This window comes from Oryctolagus cuniculus, chromosome 8, assembly GCF_051225735.1.
Source record: "Oryctolagus cuniculus isolate XC-2025 breed Fujian yellow rabbit chromosome 8, ASM5122573v1, whole genome shotgun sequence".
NCBI classification, from domain to species: Eukaryota; Metazoa; Chordata; class Mammalia; order Lagomorpha; family Leporidae; genus Oryctolagus; species Oryctolagus cuniculus.
Genome location: NC_142874.1, coordinates 89,306,556 through 89,326,264, shown reverse-complemented (window position 1 = coordinate 89,326,264; position 19,709 = coordinate 89,306,556). Strand labels below are relative to the sequence as shown.

At 42.6% G+C, this 19,709-nt stretch overlaps 1 protein-coding gene across 3 annotated transcripts in view; it reads right to left on the bottom strand.

Moving 5' to 3' along the window:
• Positions 1–19,375, bottom strand: part of PPA2 (inorganic pyrophosphatase 2) — a 105,999-nt gene extending 86,624 nt beyond the window's left edge. For 2 of the 3 annotated variants that reach the window (XM_008267534.4, XM_070047783.2), the window contains exon 1: positions 19,166–19,375. In XM_008267534.4, coding sequence (XP_008265756.1) covers positions 19,166–19,340 — 175 coding nt within the window. In that variant the 5' untranslated portion in view covers positions 19,341–19,375. Of the gene's footprint in view, positions 1–5,991; positions 6,103–19,165 lie in introns of those variants that run through there. The other variant, XM_089302987.1, reaches the window with a different exon arrangement.
• Between the last annotated feature and the right edge of the window lie 334 nt (positions 19,376–19,709).

The following is a 19,709-nucleotide window of genomic DNA, read 5'->3' as shown; positions in this document are numbered from 1 at the left end:
TAAAGTAAAGCAAGAGTTAGTTGCATCCCAATAGCAATGCGCACAACCAGCACCTAGATCTTTGTTTCTAATACCACTGAGCATCTTGTAGTGTCAGAAATCCACCAAGTACTCAAAAAAAAAAAAAAAAAAAAAATAAGAGTGGAAGTATGTTAAAAGGAGACATGAGGGGCCGCACTGTGGTATAGTAAGCCTTTACCTGCAGCACCAGCATCCCATATGGGCACTGGTTTGAGTCCCAGCTGTTCTACTTCCAATCCAGCTCCCAGCTAATATGCCTGGGAAAGCAGTGGAAGATGACCCAAAAATGCATAGACCCCTACACTCACATAGGATACCCAGAAGAAGCTACTGTCCCTGGCTTCGGATTGGCCCAGCTCCAGCCATCTGTGGACATCTGGGGAGTGAACCAGTAGATGGAAGACTTCTCTCTCTCTCTTTCTCTGTCTGTCTGTAATTCAGCCTCTCAAATAAATAAATCTTGAGAGACAGAGACAGAGACATAAGCCAACCTGAAGGATTTTCCAAGGGTCTAGTCTGCAAGAATTAGAGCAATAAATAATGGAGTACTAAATTAGAATTCAAATTCTAATATATATATATATATATATATATGAATCTTGGAGGCCGGTCAGCTCACTTGGTTAGAGCGCAGTGCTAATATACATGAATCTAGACTGACATAAACAAGCGATTGAATAAATAAATAAGTGGAGAAGACACAAATCAAAGACTGAGAAATTGTACCAGATTGGAGACCAAGGAAATATGATAACTGAATCCTGAACTGGATTCTAGAATAGAACAGTTAAGTAAAATCTGAGTTCAGTTAAGAGGATGTAACAACGTTGGTTTTTTAGTTTTGACAACTGTGCAATGGAAAAAAAAAGATGTTAACATCTGGGAAAACTGGGTGTGGGATGTACTAGAATTCTGCACTGTCTTTGCAATTCTTCCAAATCTAAAATGACTCCAAAGTAAAAAATGTATTAAATATCAAAAAGAGTTAGCCCTGACTAAATAAAAAATAGAAGCATATAATTAAACAATGACCTCTACCCCACCAAATAATTTTTTAAAACATTTACTTTTTATTTATTTGAAAGGTAGAGTAACAGAATGAGAAAAAGGAGACACAGTGAGAGAGGGAGGTTCAAATGGCTATGATGGATGGGGCTAGGCCAGACCAAAGCCAGGAGCCTGGAACTCCAGCTGGATTTCCCACGTGGGTAGAAGAGGACCAAGCACGTGGATTATCTTCTACCACCTTCCCAGGTACATTAGCAGGGAGCTGAACTGAAGAAGAGCAGCCAGGATTTGAACCAGTGCTACAAATGAGATGCCAGCATCATATAAGCCTCCATCAAAAGTTTACTTCCCCTCTTCCATGCTGTGTATACTTAGCACTAGAATTAAGTTATGCAGGAAACAGTTCTTGGTTTTTTTGCTGTTATGATTTCTCCTAGATCTCTCACATCTGGCAAAGTACTGAGCACCTAAAAGGCTCTCAAAAGTAAATGTCTTTCCACTCCAAACAATATAAATGTTCTTTTCCCACCTTAACAAGAAGGTAACTCCTAAAGAACATGTGCAAAGTGGGGACAGAGATGAAAAGAATACATAAGAAACTTGCTGTGATCAATAACAGTTTTCATTCATTAAAGGGGTGAACTTAAAAAAAAAAAAAACTTCCCTTTTCCACATTATATTAGGCATCAAATTCTCTGCTTGATTTTTGAAGCTATCTATGAGTAATACAAGATACAAGAAACGAGGCCAGCGCTGTGGCATAGTGAATAAAGCCACTGCATCCCATGGGCGCTACTTCAACTCCTGGCTGCTCCACTTCCAATCCAGCTCCTACTAATGTGGCTGGGAAAGCAACGGAAGATGGTTCAAGTACTTGGGGCCTTCACCCATGTGGGAGATCCGGATGAAACTCCTGGCCCTTTGCTTTGGATTGCAGCCATTGCAGCCATTTACAGCCATTCGCAGAGTGAACCAGCAGATGAAAACTCACTCTGCCTTTCAAATAAAAAAAAAAATCCTAAAAAACAAACAAACAAACAAAAAACACAAGGGCCGGCACCGTGGTTCACGTGGTTAATCCTCCGCCTGCAGCACAAGCATCCCATATGGGTGCCAGGTTCTATTTCCGGTTGCTCCTCTTCCAGTCCAGCTCTCTTCTGTTGCCCGGGAAGGCAGTGGAGGATGGCCCAATTGCATGGGCCCCTGCACCCGCATGGGAGACCAGGAGGAAGCACCTGGCTCCTGGCTTCAGATCGGCACAGCGCCGGCCGTAGAGGCCATTTGGGTGATGAACCAACGGAAGGAAGACCTTTCTCTCTGTCTCTCTCTCTCTCTCTCTGTAACTCTGGCAAATAAAAAAAAAAAAAAAAAAAACAGAACACAAAAAACAAAACTGCCAATTTTTTGCTTGACTATTTACTTTTAATGAAACGAATAATGAAGATACTTTTTTGAAAAAGATTATATATTTGAAAGGCAGAGTTACATAGAGTGAGAGACAGAGAGAGAAATCTTCCATGCACTGGTAAACTCCCCAAATGGCTCCAACAGCCAGGACTTGGCCAGGCCAAAGTCAGGAATGTGACCTCCATCTGGGTCTCCCAAGTAAATGCAGGGACCCAAGCACTTGGGCCATCTTCCGCTGCTTTCTGCAGGCAGAGAAAAGAGGAACACATCTACAATACACTGCACAAAGTGAAAGAAGCTGGACTCAAACAATTCCATTTCTATAGCACTCCGAGAGAGGCAAAACTCTAGGGATCAACAACAGACCAGTGGTTGCCAGAGGCTGAAGGTAGAAAGGGTAGGAGTGACTCTGAGGGGAAATCACAAAACAAGTTTTTGGAGTGTGGGACTATTCTCTAGCTTGTCTGGGATGATGTTTCAACAAATCCATACCCTGTCAGCATTCAGAACTGTTCATAAAAGTGAGCAGATTTTGGTGTATATAATTTTAGAAGTAAATATGGAGCTTAAGGAAACCAGAAGGAAGTTAAGAAGATATATAGTAATGCACAAATGGAAGCTTATGTCCCAAGAACAATCATCAGTCTGATTGTTCTGTTTTAAGTCACAAAAGCGAAAAAAGGAGAAAATCTGGAGAAGAAAAACACAACTACTCAGCAGTTCACTTCAGTTGTTACATTTGAGACCTACCATTGCAGTGTAAATTAACAATAATTTCAGCTCTAAGAATTCAAGAAGCTGGGCAAACCAGGGAAGTTTGTTATTACACTAAAGGATTAAAAAATAAAAAACTTCCCAGGGTATCTGGGCTAACTTTGTAGTTACGAATGAAAGATAACTCTAGGACACTGCTTTGGAATTAAATTTCCCTAATGTTCCAACATTCATGTTACCTGTAGACTAGCCCTTGAAACTTACTAAGATGTACTAAGGGGCCGGTGCTGTGGCGTAGCAGGTAAAGCCATCACCTTCAGTGCCAGCATCCCATACTGAAGCCAGTTCAAGTCCCAGCTGCACACTTCCGATCCAGCTCTCTGCAATGGCCTGGGAAAGCAGTAGAAGATGGCCCAAGTCCTTGGGCCCTTGCACCAGCATGAGAGACTCAGAAGAAGTTCCTGGCTCCTGGCTTCGGATTGGCCCAGCTCTGGCCATTGCAGGCCTTTGGGATGGAACACCTCTCTCTCTCTTTTTCTGCCTCTACCTCTCTGTTAACTCTGCCTTTCAAATAAATAAATCTTTTTTAAAAAAGAAAAGAAAACTTTAAAATTTGTGAGAATTATTCTTAGATGTTCCCAAATCAGGACCTAAATATTATATTCAAACACTAAGATAATCGCAGTGTATATGTTTATACATTTAAATTGTTTACTGGGTCAGTCGTTGGGAGGTTCCAAGATGGCAGAATAGGGAGGAAGCTCACCAATAGACCAGGAAAGATAGTCTAATAAAAGTGGAGATAGTGTAGTCTCAGGGAACAGTTAGGGAAAAGATAAAATAAATAGCAAACAGAAATTGAAAGAATTTGTAACCACTCATCCAGCCCTGCAAAAGATGCTTAAAGATGTGTTACACACAGAAACATGACCATCAATATGGAAGAAAGTAAAGAAAAGAAAATCTCTCAGTAAAAGATCACAGGAAGTTCAAAGCATATATTAGAAATATATTTGGAAAATGGCAGGGCAAAGTCACTACTTATCAATAGTTGCATTGAATGCAAATGGCCCCAACTCTCCAGTTAAAAAGCACAGACTGGCTGCATGGATTAAAAAACAAAACCCACCTATTTTCTGCCTACAAGAAACACATCTTCCCAACAAAGATGCATGCCAACTGAAAGTGAAAGGCTGGAAAAAAAGATTCCATGCCAACAGAAACCAAAAAAGAGCTGGCGTAGCCATCTTAATATCAGACAAAATAAACATTAACACTAAAACTGTTAAGAGCAACAAAGAAAGGCACTATATAGTGATTAAGGGATCAATTCAACAAGAAGATGTAACTATTATAAACATATATGCACCTAATACATGGCACAGGGTTATTTAAAAGATATGTTAAGGGACTTAAAGGGAGACTTAGACTCCAATACAATAGTATTGGGGGACTTCAATATTCCACTTTCAGAAATAGACAGATCAACCAGACAGAAGATCAACAAAGAAACAGCAGATTTAATCGACACTATAGAACAAATGGATCTAACAGATATCTACAGTACTTTTCATCCCATACTTGAAGAATACGCATTCTTCTCAGCAGTACATGGAATCTACTCTAGGACTGACCAGATACTAGGCCATAAAGCAAGTCTCAGCAAATTCAAAAGAATCAAAATCATACCATGCATCATCTCAGGCTACAATGGAATGAAGCTAAAATTAGCAACTCAGGAATCCCTAGAGCATACGCAAATACATGGAGACTAAACAACATGCTCCTGAATGAACAGTGGGTCATAGAAGAAAACAAAAGAGAAATCAAAAACCTTCTGGAGGCCGGCGCCACGGCTCAATAGGCTAATCCTCTGCCTGCAGCGCCGGCACACTGGTTTCTAGTCCCTGTCAGGGCGCCAGATTCTGTCCCAGTTGCCCCTCTTCCAGTCCAGCTCTCTGCTATGGCCCGGAAGTGCAGTGACGATGGCCCAAGTCTTTGGGCCCTGCACCCCCATGGGAGACCAGGAGAAGCACCTGGCTCCTGGCTTCGGATCAGCGTGGTGCACCAGCTGTAGCACACCAGCCGTAGGGGCCATTGGAGGGTGAACCAATGGCAAAGGAAGACCTTTCTCTCTCTCTCTCTCTCACTGTCCACTCTGCCTGTCAAAAAAAAAAAAAAAAAAAAACTTTCTGGAAATAAATGAAGATAACAACAGAACATATCAAAACTTACAGGATACAGCAAAAGCAGTGTTAAGAGGAAAGTTTGTAACAATAGGTACCTACATCAAGAAATTGGAACGGCATCAAATAAATGAGCTATCAATGCATCTCAAGGATCTAGAAAAACTGCAGCAAACCAGACCCAAAACTAGTAGAAGAGTGACTTGATCAGCTCTTGTCCTGTTGATGTACAATGTAATACTTAATTCATTTTAGTATTTTTTTTGTTTTGTTCTAGTACTATTGATTGAACTCCGTAATTAGCAATTATTCTTAGGTGTTTAAATTTTAACTGAAAAGTGATCCCTGTCAAATATAAGAGTGGGAATAAGAGAGCGAGGAGATGTACAATTTGGGTCATGCTCAATCGGACTTGCCCCAAATGGTGGAGTTAGAACCATGTCAGGGGATCCCAATACAATCCCATCAAGGTGGCATGGACCAATGCCATCTCACTAGTCCAAGTGATCAATTTCAGTTAACAATTGATCACACTGATAGGTCTAAGAGTCAAAGGGATCACACAAACAAGACTAGTGTCTGCAAATACTAACTGATAGAATCAAACAGGGAGAGAATGATCCATCATGGGAAGCGGGATACACAACAGACTCACAGAATGGCAGATGTCCTAAAGATCACTCTGGCCTCAGAATCAGCCCTTAAGGCATCCGGATCTGGCTGAAGAGCCCATGAGAGTATTTGAGGCATGGAAAGCCAAGACACTCTGGAAAAAAAAAAAAGAAAAGAAGACGACGACGACCTAAATGAAAGATCTCTGCGAGTGAGATCCCAGTGGAAAGAACGGGGCCATCAAAGAAGGAGGTACCTTTCTCTGAAGGGAGGAGAGAACTTCCACTTTGACTATGACCCTGTGGGAATAAGATCGAAGTCGGTGAACTCAAAAGGCTTCCATAGCCTTGGCAACTCATGACTAGAGCCTAGGGAGATTACTGACACCATAAACAAGAGTGTCAAATTGTTAAGTCAACAACAGGAGTCACTGTGTACTTACTTCTCATGTGGGATCTGTCCTGAATGTGTTGTCCAATGTGAAGTAATGCTATAACTAGTACTGAAACACTTTGTGTTTCTGTGTGGGTGCAAACTGATGAAATCTTTACTTAATATACACTAAATATATACTAAATCAATCTTCTGTATATAAAGATAATTGATGTGAATGGAATGGGAGAGGGAGTGGGAGATGGGAGGGGTGCGAGTGGGAGGGAAATTATGGGGGGGGGGAGCCATTGTAATCCATAAACTGTACTTTGAAAATTTATATTTACTAAATTAAAAAATAAAAATAAAAAAATAAAAAAATTTAAAAAAGAAAAATAAATAAATAGTTTCCTAGTTCCCAGTATGGGCAGAAACAGAAGTATAAATGAATCAATGTTCTGTAATTAGGGATTTGAATAACCATACCTACCAGAAGCTCTCTGGTATCATAAATAAAAAATAGTAATGGAAAAAAAGGAGAAAAATAATTACTTCTGTGAAAACATAAATATGGCATTAGAGCTCAGATGATAATGCTTTAATGGATAATATACCTATAAATTTCACAGCAGTAATGAGTGACAAAGCCTTTCTGTTTCTCTGAAGCTTCATTTTCCTAGTAGTTCATTTCATTAAGCTATATACATTTACAGAACGTTTAATATGTAGAGGGTAATGTACTGGACCCAGACACAAATATGCTAGAAAGGGACACTCGGCCATGGCTAAGACAAGGCATTTACTCATCACCATCTTTACCTGCTTCGCCTGGTGAGTTAAACACCAATAAATTCTCTCAGTACACTGAGAGCCAGTCATTTCCCAAATGCACAATGGAAGAAGAACTCATTAAAAGTTTTCCAAGGGCCAGTGCTGGTATGATGCTCCACCCGAAGGGTTGTGAGAGGGATCCTCTAAAGCAGGTTTAAAGACATATTCCATGCATCTCGAGTCTCTGTACTATAGATTTCTTTGCACAGCTGAGCCACAGACAGACAGGCAGGGTGGATGGCAGAAGCACTGAGGCAATGTGTACCACTACTTAAAGACAACAGAGTAAATTAGAACTCCAGTATCTGAAGCTCAGACTGGCTGTTTTTTTACAGTTGGAAGCAAGCTGTTGTTGTCAATTGTTTTAAAAATGACAATAATAAGTATTTTGATGTTAACCAACACAATGCATGAGATAACAATGATTCCTAGGTTACTGGTTATTGCCTGAACACAAAGAAACAAGTTGGGCAGGAGGAATGAGGAGGGAGCCAAGAGTTCTGTTTTGTACACATTAACCTTGAAAGATGCTTCTTAGAGCCTCAGGGAGAACTACAAAACAAAAAGCTAAATGTGTAAATTTTGAGCTCAAAAACACACTGGGGCTAAAGATACAAATCTGGGAATCACTGATAACATCTTATGCTATAGGACTTGATGTATCACCAGCAGGGGTGGGGCACATCTCAACTACAGAGCCATTTGGTTGGCCCTGCCAAGCCAACTGCAGGTAGGGCTCATATTCAATAAATCTGGTGCCAGTGTTGTGGCATAGATTAAGCCTCAAGCAGAGTGGACAGTGAGAGAGAGAGACACACAGAAAGGTCTTCCTTTGCCATTGGTTCACCACCAATGGCCGCTGCGGCTGGCGCGCTGCGGCTGGCACACCGTGCTGACCCAAAGACAGGAGCCAGGTGCTTCTCCTGGTCTCCCATGCGGGTGCAGGGCCCAAGTACTTGGGCCATCCTCCACTGCACTCCCAGGCCACAGCAGAGAGCTGGACTGGAAGAGGAGCAACGGGGACAGAATCCGGCACCCCAACCGGGACTAGAACCTGGTGTGCCCGCGCTGCAGGCAGAGGATTAGCCTATTGAGCCGCGGCGCCAGCCAAGATTCATTTTCAATTAACTTTGTACTCAGAAGACTCATTATATACTATGTAAAGATTTCAACAATTTGTACACACACACACACATACACAAAAACTGCTTGAGAACTAATTTTACAGTTACCTTTCATACAAGTCATTGAGGACCGAGGTCCTGCATGGAAAGTTAGTACAAAGAGACTCCTGTGGTTAATTTAACAATTAACAATCTAATATATGACGTCAGTGACCACCCGAGGCTCTTGACATGAGCAGAATCCACAAACTCCGTCAGTATTTAAACAAGGCCAAAAGCTAAGGAGAAGTTCTCTCCTCCCTTTAAAGAAAAGTACATCCTTCTTTGATGGCCTCTTCTTTCCACTGGGGTGTCACTCACAGAGATCCTTCATGTAGAACACTTTTGTCACAGTGTTTTGGCTTTCCATGCTTGAAATGCTCTCATGGACTTTTCAGCCAGACCAAAAAGTCATAAAGGCTGATTCTGAGGTCAGAGTGTTATTTAAAGCATTTGTCATTCTGAGTCGGCTGTGTGGACTGCTTCCACGTTGGAACATTCTCTCCTTTTTAATTCTATTATTATTACCAGATCACTTTAGCATTAAAGATAACATTTTTACCACCCAGCTTAATATGATTTGGGGTCCCATGGCTAGTTTTTAAATGTACCCTTAGACGTAAGTCCACAATAAGGTATACAGAATTATACAGCTTTATAGTTACAAACTTCCTCCTCCTTCTCTTATTTCCACTCTTATTTTTTACTAAGATCCATCCACAATTAACTTTTTACACATATGACTAACTACGTTGAATAAAGAGTTCAACAAATAGTATAAAGAAAAAAAAAGCAAAAAAAAAAAAAACTGTTCCTCAACAGTCAAGACAAGGGCAGCTCAAGACATCCCTTCTTGAAGTATCAATTTTACTTCTACAGATTTTGTTTTAGGTGCTCCATTAGTTCTTACTGATTAGAGAGAACACATGTTATTTGTCCCTATGGGACTAATAACACTAAGTATGATGTTTTCTAGATTCATCCATTTTGTTGCAAATGACCAGATTTCATTTTTTTAACCACTGTGTAGTATTCCACAGTGTACATATCCCATAATTTCTTTATCCAGTCTTCGACTGACAGGAATTTAGGTTGATTCCACGTCTTAGCTATTGTGAATTGAACTGCAATAAACATGAGAGTGCAGATAACTCTTTCATATGCTGATTTCATTTCGCTTGGGTAAATTCCCAGGAGTGGAATGGCTGGGTCATACAGTAAGTCTATATTATATTTTTGAAGCATCTCCATACTGTCTTCCATAGTGGCTTAGCTTTACCAGTTTACAGTCCCACCAACAGTGGATTAAGGTACCTTTTTCCCCACATCCTCACCAGCATTTGTTGTTCATTGATGTCTGTATGAAAGCATTCTAACTGGGGTGAGGTAAAACTTCATTGTGTTGTTTTTTTTTTTTTTTTTAAAGATATTTATTTATTTATTTGAGAGGTAGAGTTACAGACAGTGAGAGGGAGAGACAGAGAGAAAGGTCTTACATCTGCTGGTTCACTCCTCATATGGCCTCAAATGGCGGGAGCTGTGCTGATCCAAAGCAAGAGCCAGGAGCTTCTTCCAGGTCTCCCATACGGGTGCAGGGACCCAAAGACTTGGGCCGTCTTCTATTGCTTTCCCAGGCCACAGTAGAGAACTGGATCAGAAGAGAAGCAACCGGGACATGAACCTGCACCCATATGGGATGCTGGTATTGCAGGTGGAGGATTAACATACTGTACCATAGTTCCAGCCCCTCATTGTGGTTTTGATTTACAGTTCCCTGAAGGCTAGAGATCCTGAACATTTTTTCATGTGTCTGTTGGCCATTTGGATTTCCTCTTTTGAAAAATGTCTATTGAGGTCCTTGGTCCATCTCCTAAGTGGGTTGTTTGTTTTGTTGTTGTGGAGTTTCTTGATCTCTTTGTAGATTCTGGTTATTAATCCTTTATCAGTTTTATAGTTTGCAAATAATTTCTCCCATTCTGTTGGTTGCCTCTTCACTTGCCTGTTTCTTTTGCAGTACAGAAACTTCTCAATTTGATGTAATCTCATTTGTTAATTTGGCTTTGACTCCCTATGCCTCTGAGGTCTTCCAAGAACTCTTGTTCTGTGCCAGTGTCTTGCAGGATTTTCCCAATATTCTCTAATAATTTGACAGTATTGGGTAACAGACTTAGTTCTTTATTCCATGTTGAGGGATTTTTCTGTAAGGTGGAAGGCAGCAGTCTTGCTTCATGCTTCTGTATGTGGAGATGCAGTTTTCCCAGCACCATTTGTTGAATAGACTGTCCTTGCCCCAGGAATTGGTTTAAGCTCCTTGGTCAAATATAAGTTGGTTACAGATGCTTGGATTGATTTTTGGCATTTCTGTTCTGTTCCACTGGTCTAACCATCTGTTTTTGTACTCATACCGGGCTGTTTTGATTATAACTGCCATGTACTATGTCTTGAAATTTGGTGTTGTGATGCCTCCAGCTTTGTGTTTGTTGTACAGCGTTGCTTTAGCTATTCGAGGTCTCCTATGTCTGCACATGAATTTCAGCATCATTTTTTCCAGATCTGAGAAGGATGTCTTTGGTATTTTGATTGGTATCGCATTGAATCTATAAATTGCTTTTGGAAGAATGGACATTTTGATGATACTGATTTTTCCAATCCATGAACATGAAAGATGTTTCCATTTTTTTGTATCTTCTTCTATTTATTTCTTTAATGTTTTGTAATTCTCATAGTAGAGATCTTTGATATCCTTGGTTAAATTTATTCCAAAGTATTTGATATTTTTTTTTTGTAGCTATTGTGAATCAGATTGATCTTAGAAGCTCAATCTCAGCCTTTGCATTGTCTGTGTATACAAAGGTTATTTATTTTTGTATATTGATTTTATATCCTGCTATTTTACCAAGCTTTTCTATGAGTCCCAAAAGTCTTTGGTGACATCTTTTGGATCCGCTATATATAGAATCATGTCATCTGCAAATAGGGATAGTTTGAATTCCTCCTCCCCAATTTGTATCCCTTTGATTTCTTTTTCTTGCCTAACAGCTCTGGCTAAAACTTCCACGACTATATTGAATAGCAATGGTGAGAGTGGGCATCTTTGGTACCAGATCTCAGTGGGAATGCTTCCAACTTTTCCCCATTTAATAATACACTGAGGCTCCTCCACTTCTGATCTACCTCCCTACTTATGTGCCTGAGAAGGCAGCTGAGGATGGCCCAAGTGCTTGGGAGCCACATGGGAGATGCAGCTGAAGCTCTTGGCTCCTGGTTTCTGCCACATGGGAGACCTGGAGGAGGCTCCTAGCTCCTGGCTCCTGGCTTTGGATCAGCCGAGCTCCGGCCATTGCAACCATATTGGGAGTGAGCCGATAGATCCCAAGACCTTTTTGTCTTTCTCTCTGTCTATATCTCTGCCTCTCAAATAAATAAATAAAATCTTAAAAATAAAATAAGATCTCTAAATCTGTCTTTCAAATAAATAAGTCAAAGAATTTAAAAATTCAATAAGTCTATAGCAGGGTAATTTTTAAGTTTATTATTTTGTGTGGCCCATGAACGATGTTACAAATAGAAAATGGCCCATGGCAGAAAAAAGGGCTCTCACCCCTGAGAGAAACAGCAATGTGCAACCTGGCTGTTGGACCAAATTCAGCCCATGGACTCTTTATTTTGTAGATAAAGTCTTACTGGAACATAACCACAGCCATACTTTCAATGTCCATTGCTATGTGTTAACAATAGCAGCTATGACAGAACTTGCACTGTTCCAAAGTCTGAAATATTTCCTATCTGGCTCTTTACAGAAAACATGTGCCAATTACAAAAAACATCGATAGGAAACATTACACTGCTCTAGTGGCAGTGTAAAAAAAGAAGTGGGCTAAGGATTGGGCCTGGGGCACTTCAAATTTAGAGTTCAGAAATATGACAAGGGTCCAGCAAAGAAGAAAACATGAAGAGAAACCAGCAAAATGAGATACTCAGAGTGCTGTCCCAGAAGCAAAAGAAGAGAACGCAATCAACTACATAAAGTCCCCAGACAGGTCACAGGAGATGAGGACTTAAGATTGACCATTCCATCTGCAGCACAGGCACAGCTGGACTATACTAATGCAATTCCGTAGAGCAGTAGTGATGAAAGCCCAACTCAGTGACCCTTGGTTCTTTGCCTTATATTTAAGAGGCCAAAAATCTGACTGGGAACTCTGTGTACATGGGACAGGCCTGCTGAGGGGTTCCTTCCCAGGGTATGAATGGGTAAGAAGCTGGCTGTTACACTGGGGGCTCCCTAAATGCCAGAATGCAAGACACCTCTGCTGGGGCAGCAACACCACCAGACTGTCCCACTTCCCTCTCAACACTTTTTTTCATTTTCTATTAAGGAACCTGTACACCTCACGCCTCAGGCCTGCTGGGAAACATCTGTGCACTGCTCACAAGAGAAATTAATCCTAGATGTTAAGTTCTAACCATCATTCGCTTCTGTCTCATCTAATCTGAGGATGTCCACAACTTCTGTGAGGTCTGCAAAGCAGTTCAGCTTCTTTCTAGAGTACACCCCCTTCAGCACATAATGCTCCTATATGAAGCCTAGACTGCCTGCCCACTGCTCCATCAATCACTGCACCTCCAACTGTTTTTTAAAATTTTTAAATTTTTTGAAAACCCAAGCTCAGATAGCTCCTTCTTATTTCTGATTTTAGGATTATCTTTTCTCACCCTCACTAACTTTATTAGGGGGGAGATAAGATAAATGACTGTGCTCACCATGCTATTTTGCTTTGGTATTCCACAACTGTCAAAAAGCACATTGCATCCGTAGCATAAATTACTGAGTATTATCAGGCCCATCAATATACCCAAGAAACTGCCAAACAGTGTCAAAACTTTCCCTTCAACTGCCCTGAAATTAGACTTTATTCTATCATTTTGTAAATTATCTGTTTCTCTCTCATTAAAGCAATTTGTATCAGGGTGAAAGTTTACTCTTATAGTAGAAAGAGAAAAATCTGAAGGGAATGCAAAACTTAGTCTGATATCATGTATATATACCAAACAAAACTACTCATATACAAAGTACTGATAAATTATTATATACCATTACTAAAACCATTCATAAAGATTCATACTGGAAGCATTAGCAATGACTAAAATGAGCTTTAGTAACTACTAAAGCTATTTTCTCATTTTAAAAGATTAAGGAATTTAAAGAAGTTTAACAATCAACTTCAAAGGGTCAGCACTGTGGTATAGCAGGTTAAGCCACTACCTGCCATGCCAGCATCCCAAATGAGTACCAATTTGAATCCCAGCTGTTCCACTCCCACCCCAGCTCTCAGCTAAAGTGCCTGGGAAAGCAGAGGATGATGGTCCACAAACTTGGGTCCCTGCTACCCTTACGGAGACCCAGGTGGAGTTCCAGGCACCTGGCTACGACTTGGTCCAGCCCTGGCCATTGTAGTCATTTGGCGCTCGGGGGGGTGGGGTGGGGGTGGGGTGGGGGTGGGGTGGGAGTGGGGGGGGCAACAGATGGAACCAATAGATGGAAACTCTGTGTTTAAAAAAAAACGGGGCCAGCACTGTGACGCAGTAGGTTAAGCCTCCACCTGTAGCACTGGCATCCCATATGGGCACCAGTTCCAGTCCCGGCTGCTCCACTTCCAATCCAGCTCCCTGCTTATGGCCTGGGAAAGCAGTGGAAGATGGCCCAAGTGCTTGGGCTCTTGCACCCTTGAAGGAGACCTGAAAGAAGCTCCTGGCTCCTGTCTTCAGATTGGTCCAGCTACAGCTGTTGTGGCCAACTGGAGAGTGAACCAGCAGATGGAAGACCTCTCTCTGTGTCTCTGTCTCTAACTCTCCCAAATAAATAATCTTTAAAAAAATATAAGAAATCAACTTCAACAGTGTTTCTTTTCCACACAGATAACAAAATTCTTACTTTGTAGCACTGCATCTACAAAACTTAGCTGTTTTGAAGTTATAGGGACTGGAAATCAAATTATTCTATATTCACATAATATCCACTATGTTCCACTGCATCAATTCAAGTCCTGTCGACACAGGGAGGCAGAGGAAGCAGTTGAGTCACTTGGAGATAACAGTTCCTAGCATCAGAAGTCCTCCAGGATATGGACTTGGTTCCCTGTGATCAAAAGATATACAGATCCACTGCTTGGATCAGTCTCAGTTAAGAGATCCATGGTTGACCTAGAATGACCTATAACTCACTGTACGTTCATTGTAAAACACTGGCATGCTAAATGACACACCCATCAGCCATCAAGACAGAAAACATCAGAACACATAAGGCACAAAAAGAAGTAGTAGCAGGGCTGGCACCGTAGCGCACTAGGTTAATCCTCCGCCAGTTCTAGTCCCAGTTACTCCTCTTCCAGTCCAGCTCTCTGCTGTGGCCCGGGAGGGCAGTGGAGGATGGCTCAAGTGCTTGGGCCCCTGCACCCACATGGGAGACCAGGAAGAGGCACCTGGCTCCTGGCTTCGAATGGGCAGGTGTCGGCCATAGCGGCCATTTGGGGAGTGAACCAACGGAAGAAAGACCTTTCTCTCTGTCTCTCTCACTGTCTGTAACTCTACATGTCAAATAAATAAATAAATAAATAAGTAGTAGCTAGATTCCAGGAATCTCCATCTGCTGTCTAGGAAATCATGAATATTTCTCTACCTTATTAGAATTTACCTCCTCTTTCATTAAGGACCCATATAATGTTAAACAGTTCAAACAGAGCCAACCCTCCTCCAAATAAGCCTCAAGTGTGTATCTTTGCTTTGGCAGTACAAGGCTTGCTGCTCACTATCCACTATTCTCTGGCTCATGAATTTCTCATTGAAAGGAAGTCAAGGACCTGGGTACTGGGCAGCCCTCACTGTCTGGCACTACTATGACAGAGCCAATTTTAAAAAATGGTTACAGGAACTCATATATTGAAGACACAAACACTTTTTGTGCATTACTCATGGAACTTTAAGTTTAAAAGTATAACATATTCAGTGGCAGATTTCCACCTACTACACAAATGATCTAAGGAGAATCCACAGTAACTTCAACCTAAGCATATGCTTACAATAAATTATGAACCAAATGAACTGTTAAAGAACTACATGATTCACTGTCAGAACAAATAAAAGCAACTTTAATTATTCACAGTACTGTTTTCTAAGTGAACCAATTGTCTACCCCACAGTTACAAAAGTCCAAGTTATGGAAAGTTGAAAGAAGTTTCATAAATTAATGAACTGTTAAGTTATTAACAAAAAATAAACAACACCACTCAAGATTCCAAAGGCATATACACATGCAGTATTGGGTCTTAATTCCCATGTAAACAACACTAACTATATTATTACTTCACACTTAATCCAAAAGACTGCAGAGCAATACTCTCTGAAACTCTGAGAACTAGGAATTAATAGATATAGACATTTAAGAAACATTCAATTTTTTCCACATCTCATTTTCATTACCCTTTGCAGAATATAACAATACGAATTTTAGTCCAGTATCGTGAAGTCAAAGAGGAGAAAGAAATAGAGTATGTTAAATATCTACCATGTGTGAGACACTGATAATCTTTACACACATAGTCTCATTTAACTGTCACAGTGACTCTCTAATATTATTAGTACTGCCTCCATTTTGCACATGGAGAAACTTAGCAAGGGATGCCATCTGGTGACTTATCCATGATGATAAAGCCAGGATGACAACCTAAGTGCTCTATTAATCCAGAACTATTACCAAAACACAGTTGCTTCTGGAAGTTTCAGAAATCATCCCAGGCAGTCCTTTCCCAATCAAGTTTCATAGAACTCTACGGTCCCTGAGAATGTTTGAGAAATAAGTGCTCTGTCATTCAAAAGTTCAGGACAAGTTACATCAGAATTTTCCAAAACCTTAATATGCACATAATATAAGAAGTGTTCTAACTTACTGAACTATGAAATCCTCTGTTTAAATAAAACCTAAATTCCTTATGGCATGCTTACGTTCAACTTAGCACAGTTTGGAAAACAATCACCCAGTCCAATCATGTCATTCCATGATTTAATAAAATGAGGTACAGGGAAGGGAAGTGACACAAGCCCACACAGCCCAGTTACTAACAAGGCCAGGGCTGGCACCAAGGAGGCTTCTTGATTTCCACCAGGAAAATCTTTCCCTTTTATGATCCTGTCTCACTTTACACTGTTTCTACAAAGTTACCATCATTTTTTTTAAAGAAAGTGTTAGATCAATCCTTTATTCTGATTCTTCTGAATAGGAATTAAAGAGAAACCAGCTACAGACATGAAACTCAAAAATGTTCCATGTCCTACTGAACTATTATTTCAGAATATTGGGTATAGCTGGAAATCTAGAAAATGCATCCACTTTAATAATACTAGCAAGTTTCAGCCAATTAGTGTTATACTCATGTTTTATATGGAGACAGAACTACACCCTGCTACTACAGAGACACCATCTCTACTGTATCCAATTTTGACTAAATTGCTTTTTATAAACAGAAGTGTGTTCATTGTTTTCTTCTTACCCCACTCACCCTACAGCATCTTTTCACTTTGTCCTACTCCTTCCGGCAAATTGGAAACAGTCCTGGGCAATGATGCCATCTGGTGGTGGGTTCATGGCCCATGTAGGATCTCACCACTTAAGGCACCCTTCTCCATGCTGCCTTTATTCCAGTTCTATTTGCCTCAGTAAAATCTATTCTTTCGTACCATGCTTATCCAACGGGGTGAAAACAATTATTACTTACAGCATTCTACTTACAGAAAAAAATTCTTCAGCCCCCCCTCCTTATATATAGTTTCAGAAAGGCCCCCAGTAGAAGTCCTATCCCAAAAGAAACTGTTAGAATCTCTATTATTCACCAAGTGCCTTCGAAGAATACTGGTGCTGAAAAGGACCTTCAGGGTCACTTGAAAGTCAACTACTTTGTTTTACAACTGAAGACACAGGTCCCATGACAAAGAAACAGTAAACACGGGCCCAAGGACACAAAATCAAGGGCAGAGCCAACATGAAGGCCTAGCACTTGGCATTTTCAAACCCAATGTTGTATACTGTGTGCTCTAGGTTCCTCAAGACCGTTTTTTCTCAACTAACATTCAACTAAAACATTTTTCAGTGTTTTTTCCTTTTCTTTGATTAACCATATTGACATTATGAAGACCGGTCCCATAACTAAATCTTGACCACAGTGTCCAGCACATTTATTGCTTCTTCTGTGTTTGTTGTGAATCTACTTAAAAAGCTAACTGTTATTTTACACATTGTTTTTACAGAAAACTATTCCCAGTAGGCATCAGATTGTAGTCTTGGGGAACGCAATACGTTAAGAAATTTGAGACTTCTTGCTAAGGTTTCTGGTTCACCTGATCAATCCTAAACAAGCAAGGATTGAAAAAATACTGCATCATGGAAAAGCAGCAACCAATTTTGAAGAAAACAGAAATTTTAGTACCAATTGAAATTTGGTACAAGTTTTGCATCACAAAATTTGAGGCAAGCTCTATTTTCTCTCCCACAAAATAGTACTTAACCAGGTGGGGCTGTGGCACAACAGGTTAAAGACCCAGCCTGCAGTGCCGGCGGCATCCCATATGGGTGCAGTTAGTTCCCATGGCTCCAGTTCTGATCCAGATCTCTGCTGTGGACTGGGAAAGCAGTGGAAGATAGCCCAAGTCCTTGGGCCCCTGCATCCACGTGGAGCACCAGGAAAAACATCCTGGCTCCTGGCTTTGGATCAGCTTAGCTCTGGCCGTTGGGGCCATTTGAGGAGTGAACCAGCGGATGGAAGACCTCTCTCAGTCTCCACCTCTCTAACCATCTTTCAAATAAATAAAATGAATCTTAAAAAAAAAAAAAGTCCTTTAAGTTCAGGATAACTATAAGCATTTTACAAACTACAGATAAGGGATTCTTAATGACAGTAATTTCTATTCGAGGCTCTTGTTATCACTTCACACACAGCATTCACATAATTCTTGCAGTCCTATTTTACAGATGAGACAAACCAAGGCACGGCAAGTTAGGAAACTCGCCCAGACTCCAGAGCTTAAAGATGAAGCAGGACCCAAGAGTGGAGCTGAGATCTGAAAGTTCACGCGCGACGCGATGGAACCTGCAGCTCCCCTCAGGGCTCCGGAATCAGGGCGGCGCGAAGGCAACCCCACCAACAGCGCTGTGTCCACGTTACAGCAACCGACACAGCTGAGCACCGTGGGGCTGGGACACGGCGCAGCCACGCAAAACGGGCCCTTTCCTGTCCTGTATGTGCACAGGCACATCACTTCGCCCTCGGGGCTTGCTGGATCTGGAGAGGAAAAGCGGCCCACCCTGGAGCCAAGGAGGCTCCGGACTGCGGGTGGCATTCGGGGTGCACAGCTATGAGCGTTTCTGGGAACCGAGCCCTCCACAGAGCCCGCAGCCCCCGACAAGAAGAGCCGCCGGGCCAGTTTCTCCACACTGGCGCCTGCCTCTGCCCCGCGTGCAGGCGCCCAGGCTGGGACCCCCGACCCTCCTTTCCCAAGTGAGTGGGCCGAGCCCAGCCGCCGGCGGCCGCCCGGCTCCCGGCTGCGCGCGGTAGCTCCGCCCACCGCTGAGGCTGCCCCGCGGCCCTCGCCGGCAGCGAAGCGAAGCCTCGGGGGCCTGGGCCTGGGCCGGTCACCCCTGTCGCGGGCAGCTCCCTTGCCTCCGCGAGCCGGAAGGTGGCCCCGACCGCGCGGCGGCTGCGGAGGGCCCAAAGGAGGCGAGGACCGCGCGAGGCGGCGCTGGCTCCTACGCGCCTCCCACTCCGCACGCTCCACGCCTCAGCCCGCGCGCGAGCTACTTACTGAAGAAGAGGCGGTAGTCCTCCGAGTGGGGCCGGCCGCGCTCCTCCGTGTGGTACAGGGCCATGGCGCGCAGCGGCCCGCTCCTTGCCCTCGCTCCCGCCGGCGGGTGGGCGGCGACGGGGCTGCCCGCGCGCCACCCCCGGCCCGTGCGCAGCAGCGCCAGCAGCGCGCGCATGGCGTAGACTGAGGTCCGGCTCGGCGCGGGGCGGTGCTGGGGCCCGCGGCCCGGCCGCCCCCCGGCGCCCCCTACCGCCCGGAGCCCTCACTCCTGCCCTTGGGCCGTGACCCAGACGCTGGCTGTGGGATCTGAGAGTCCTGGCCGGTAGTGCAAGAGACCAGGCCCAGCCACCCTTGAGGAGCACACTGCCGCTCCTCCCTCCTTCCTGTCTTTCCTTCACTTATCCCGTCTATGTTGACTACCATAATACGATCGTTTTACTGGGGAAGTGCAGTAGAGTAACGTCCTCTGTGTCAGGGACTGCTGTAGCATGTCCAGTTTTGGAGACGAACATGCGCACACAGAGGCCGCTATAAGGCCATGATC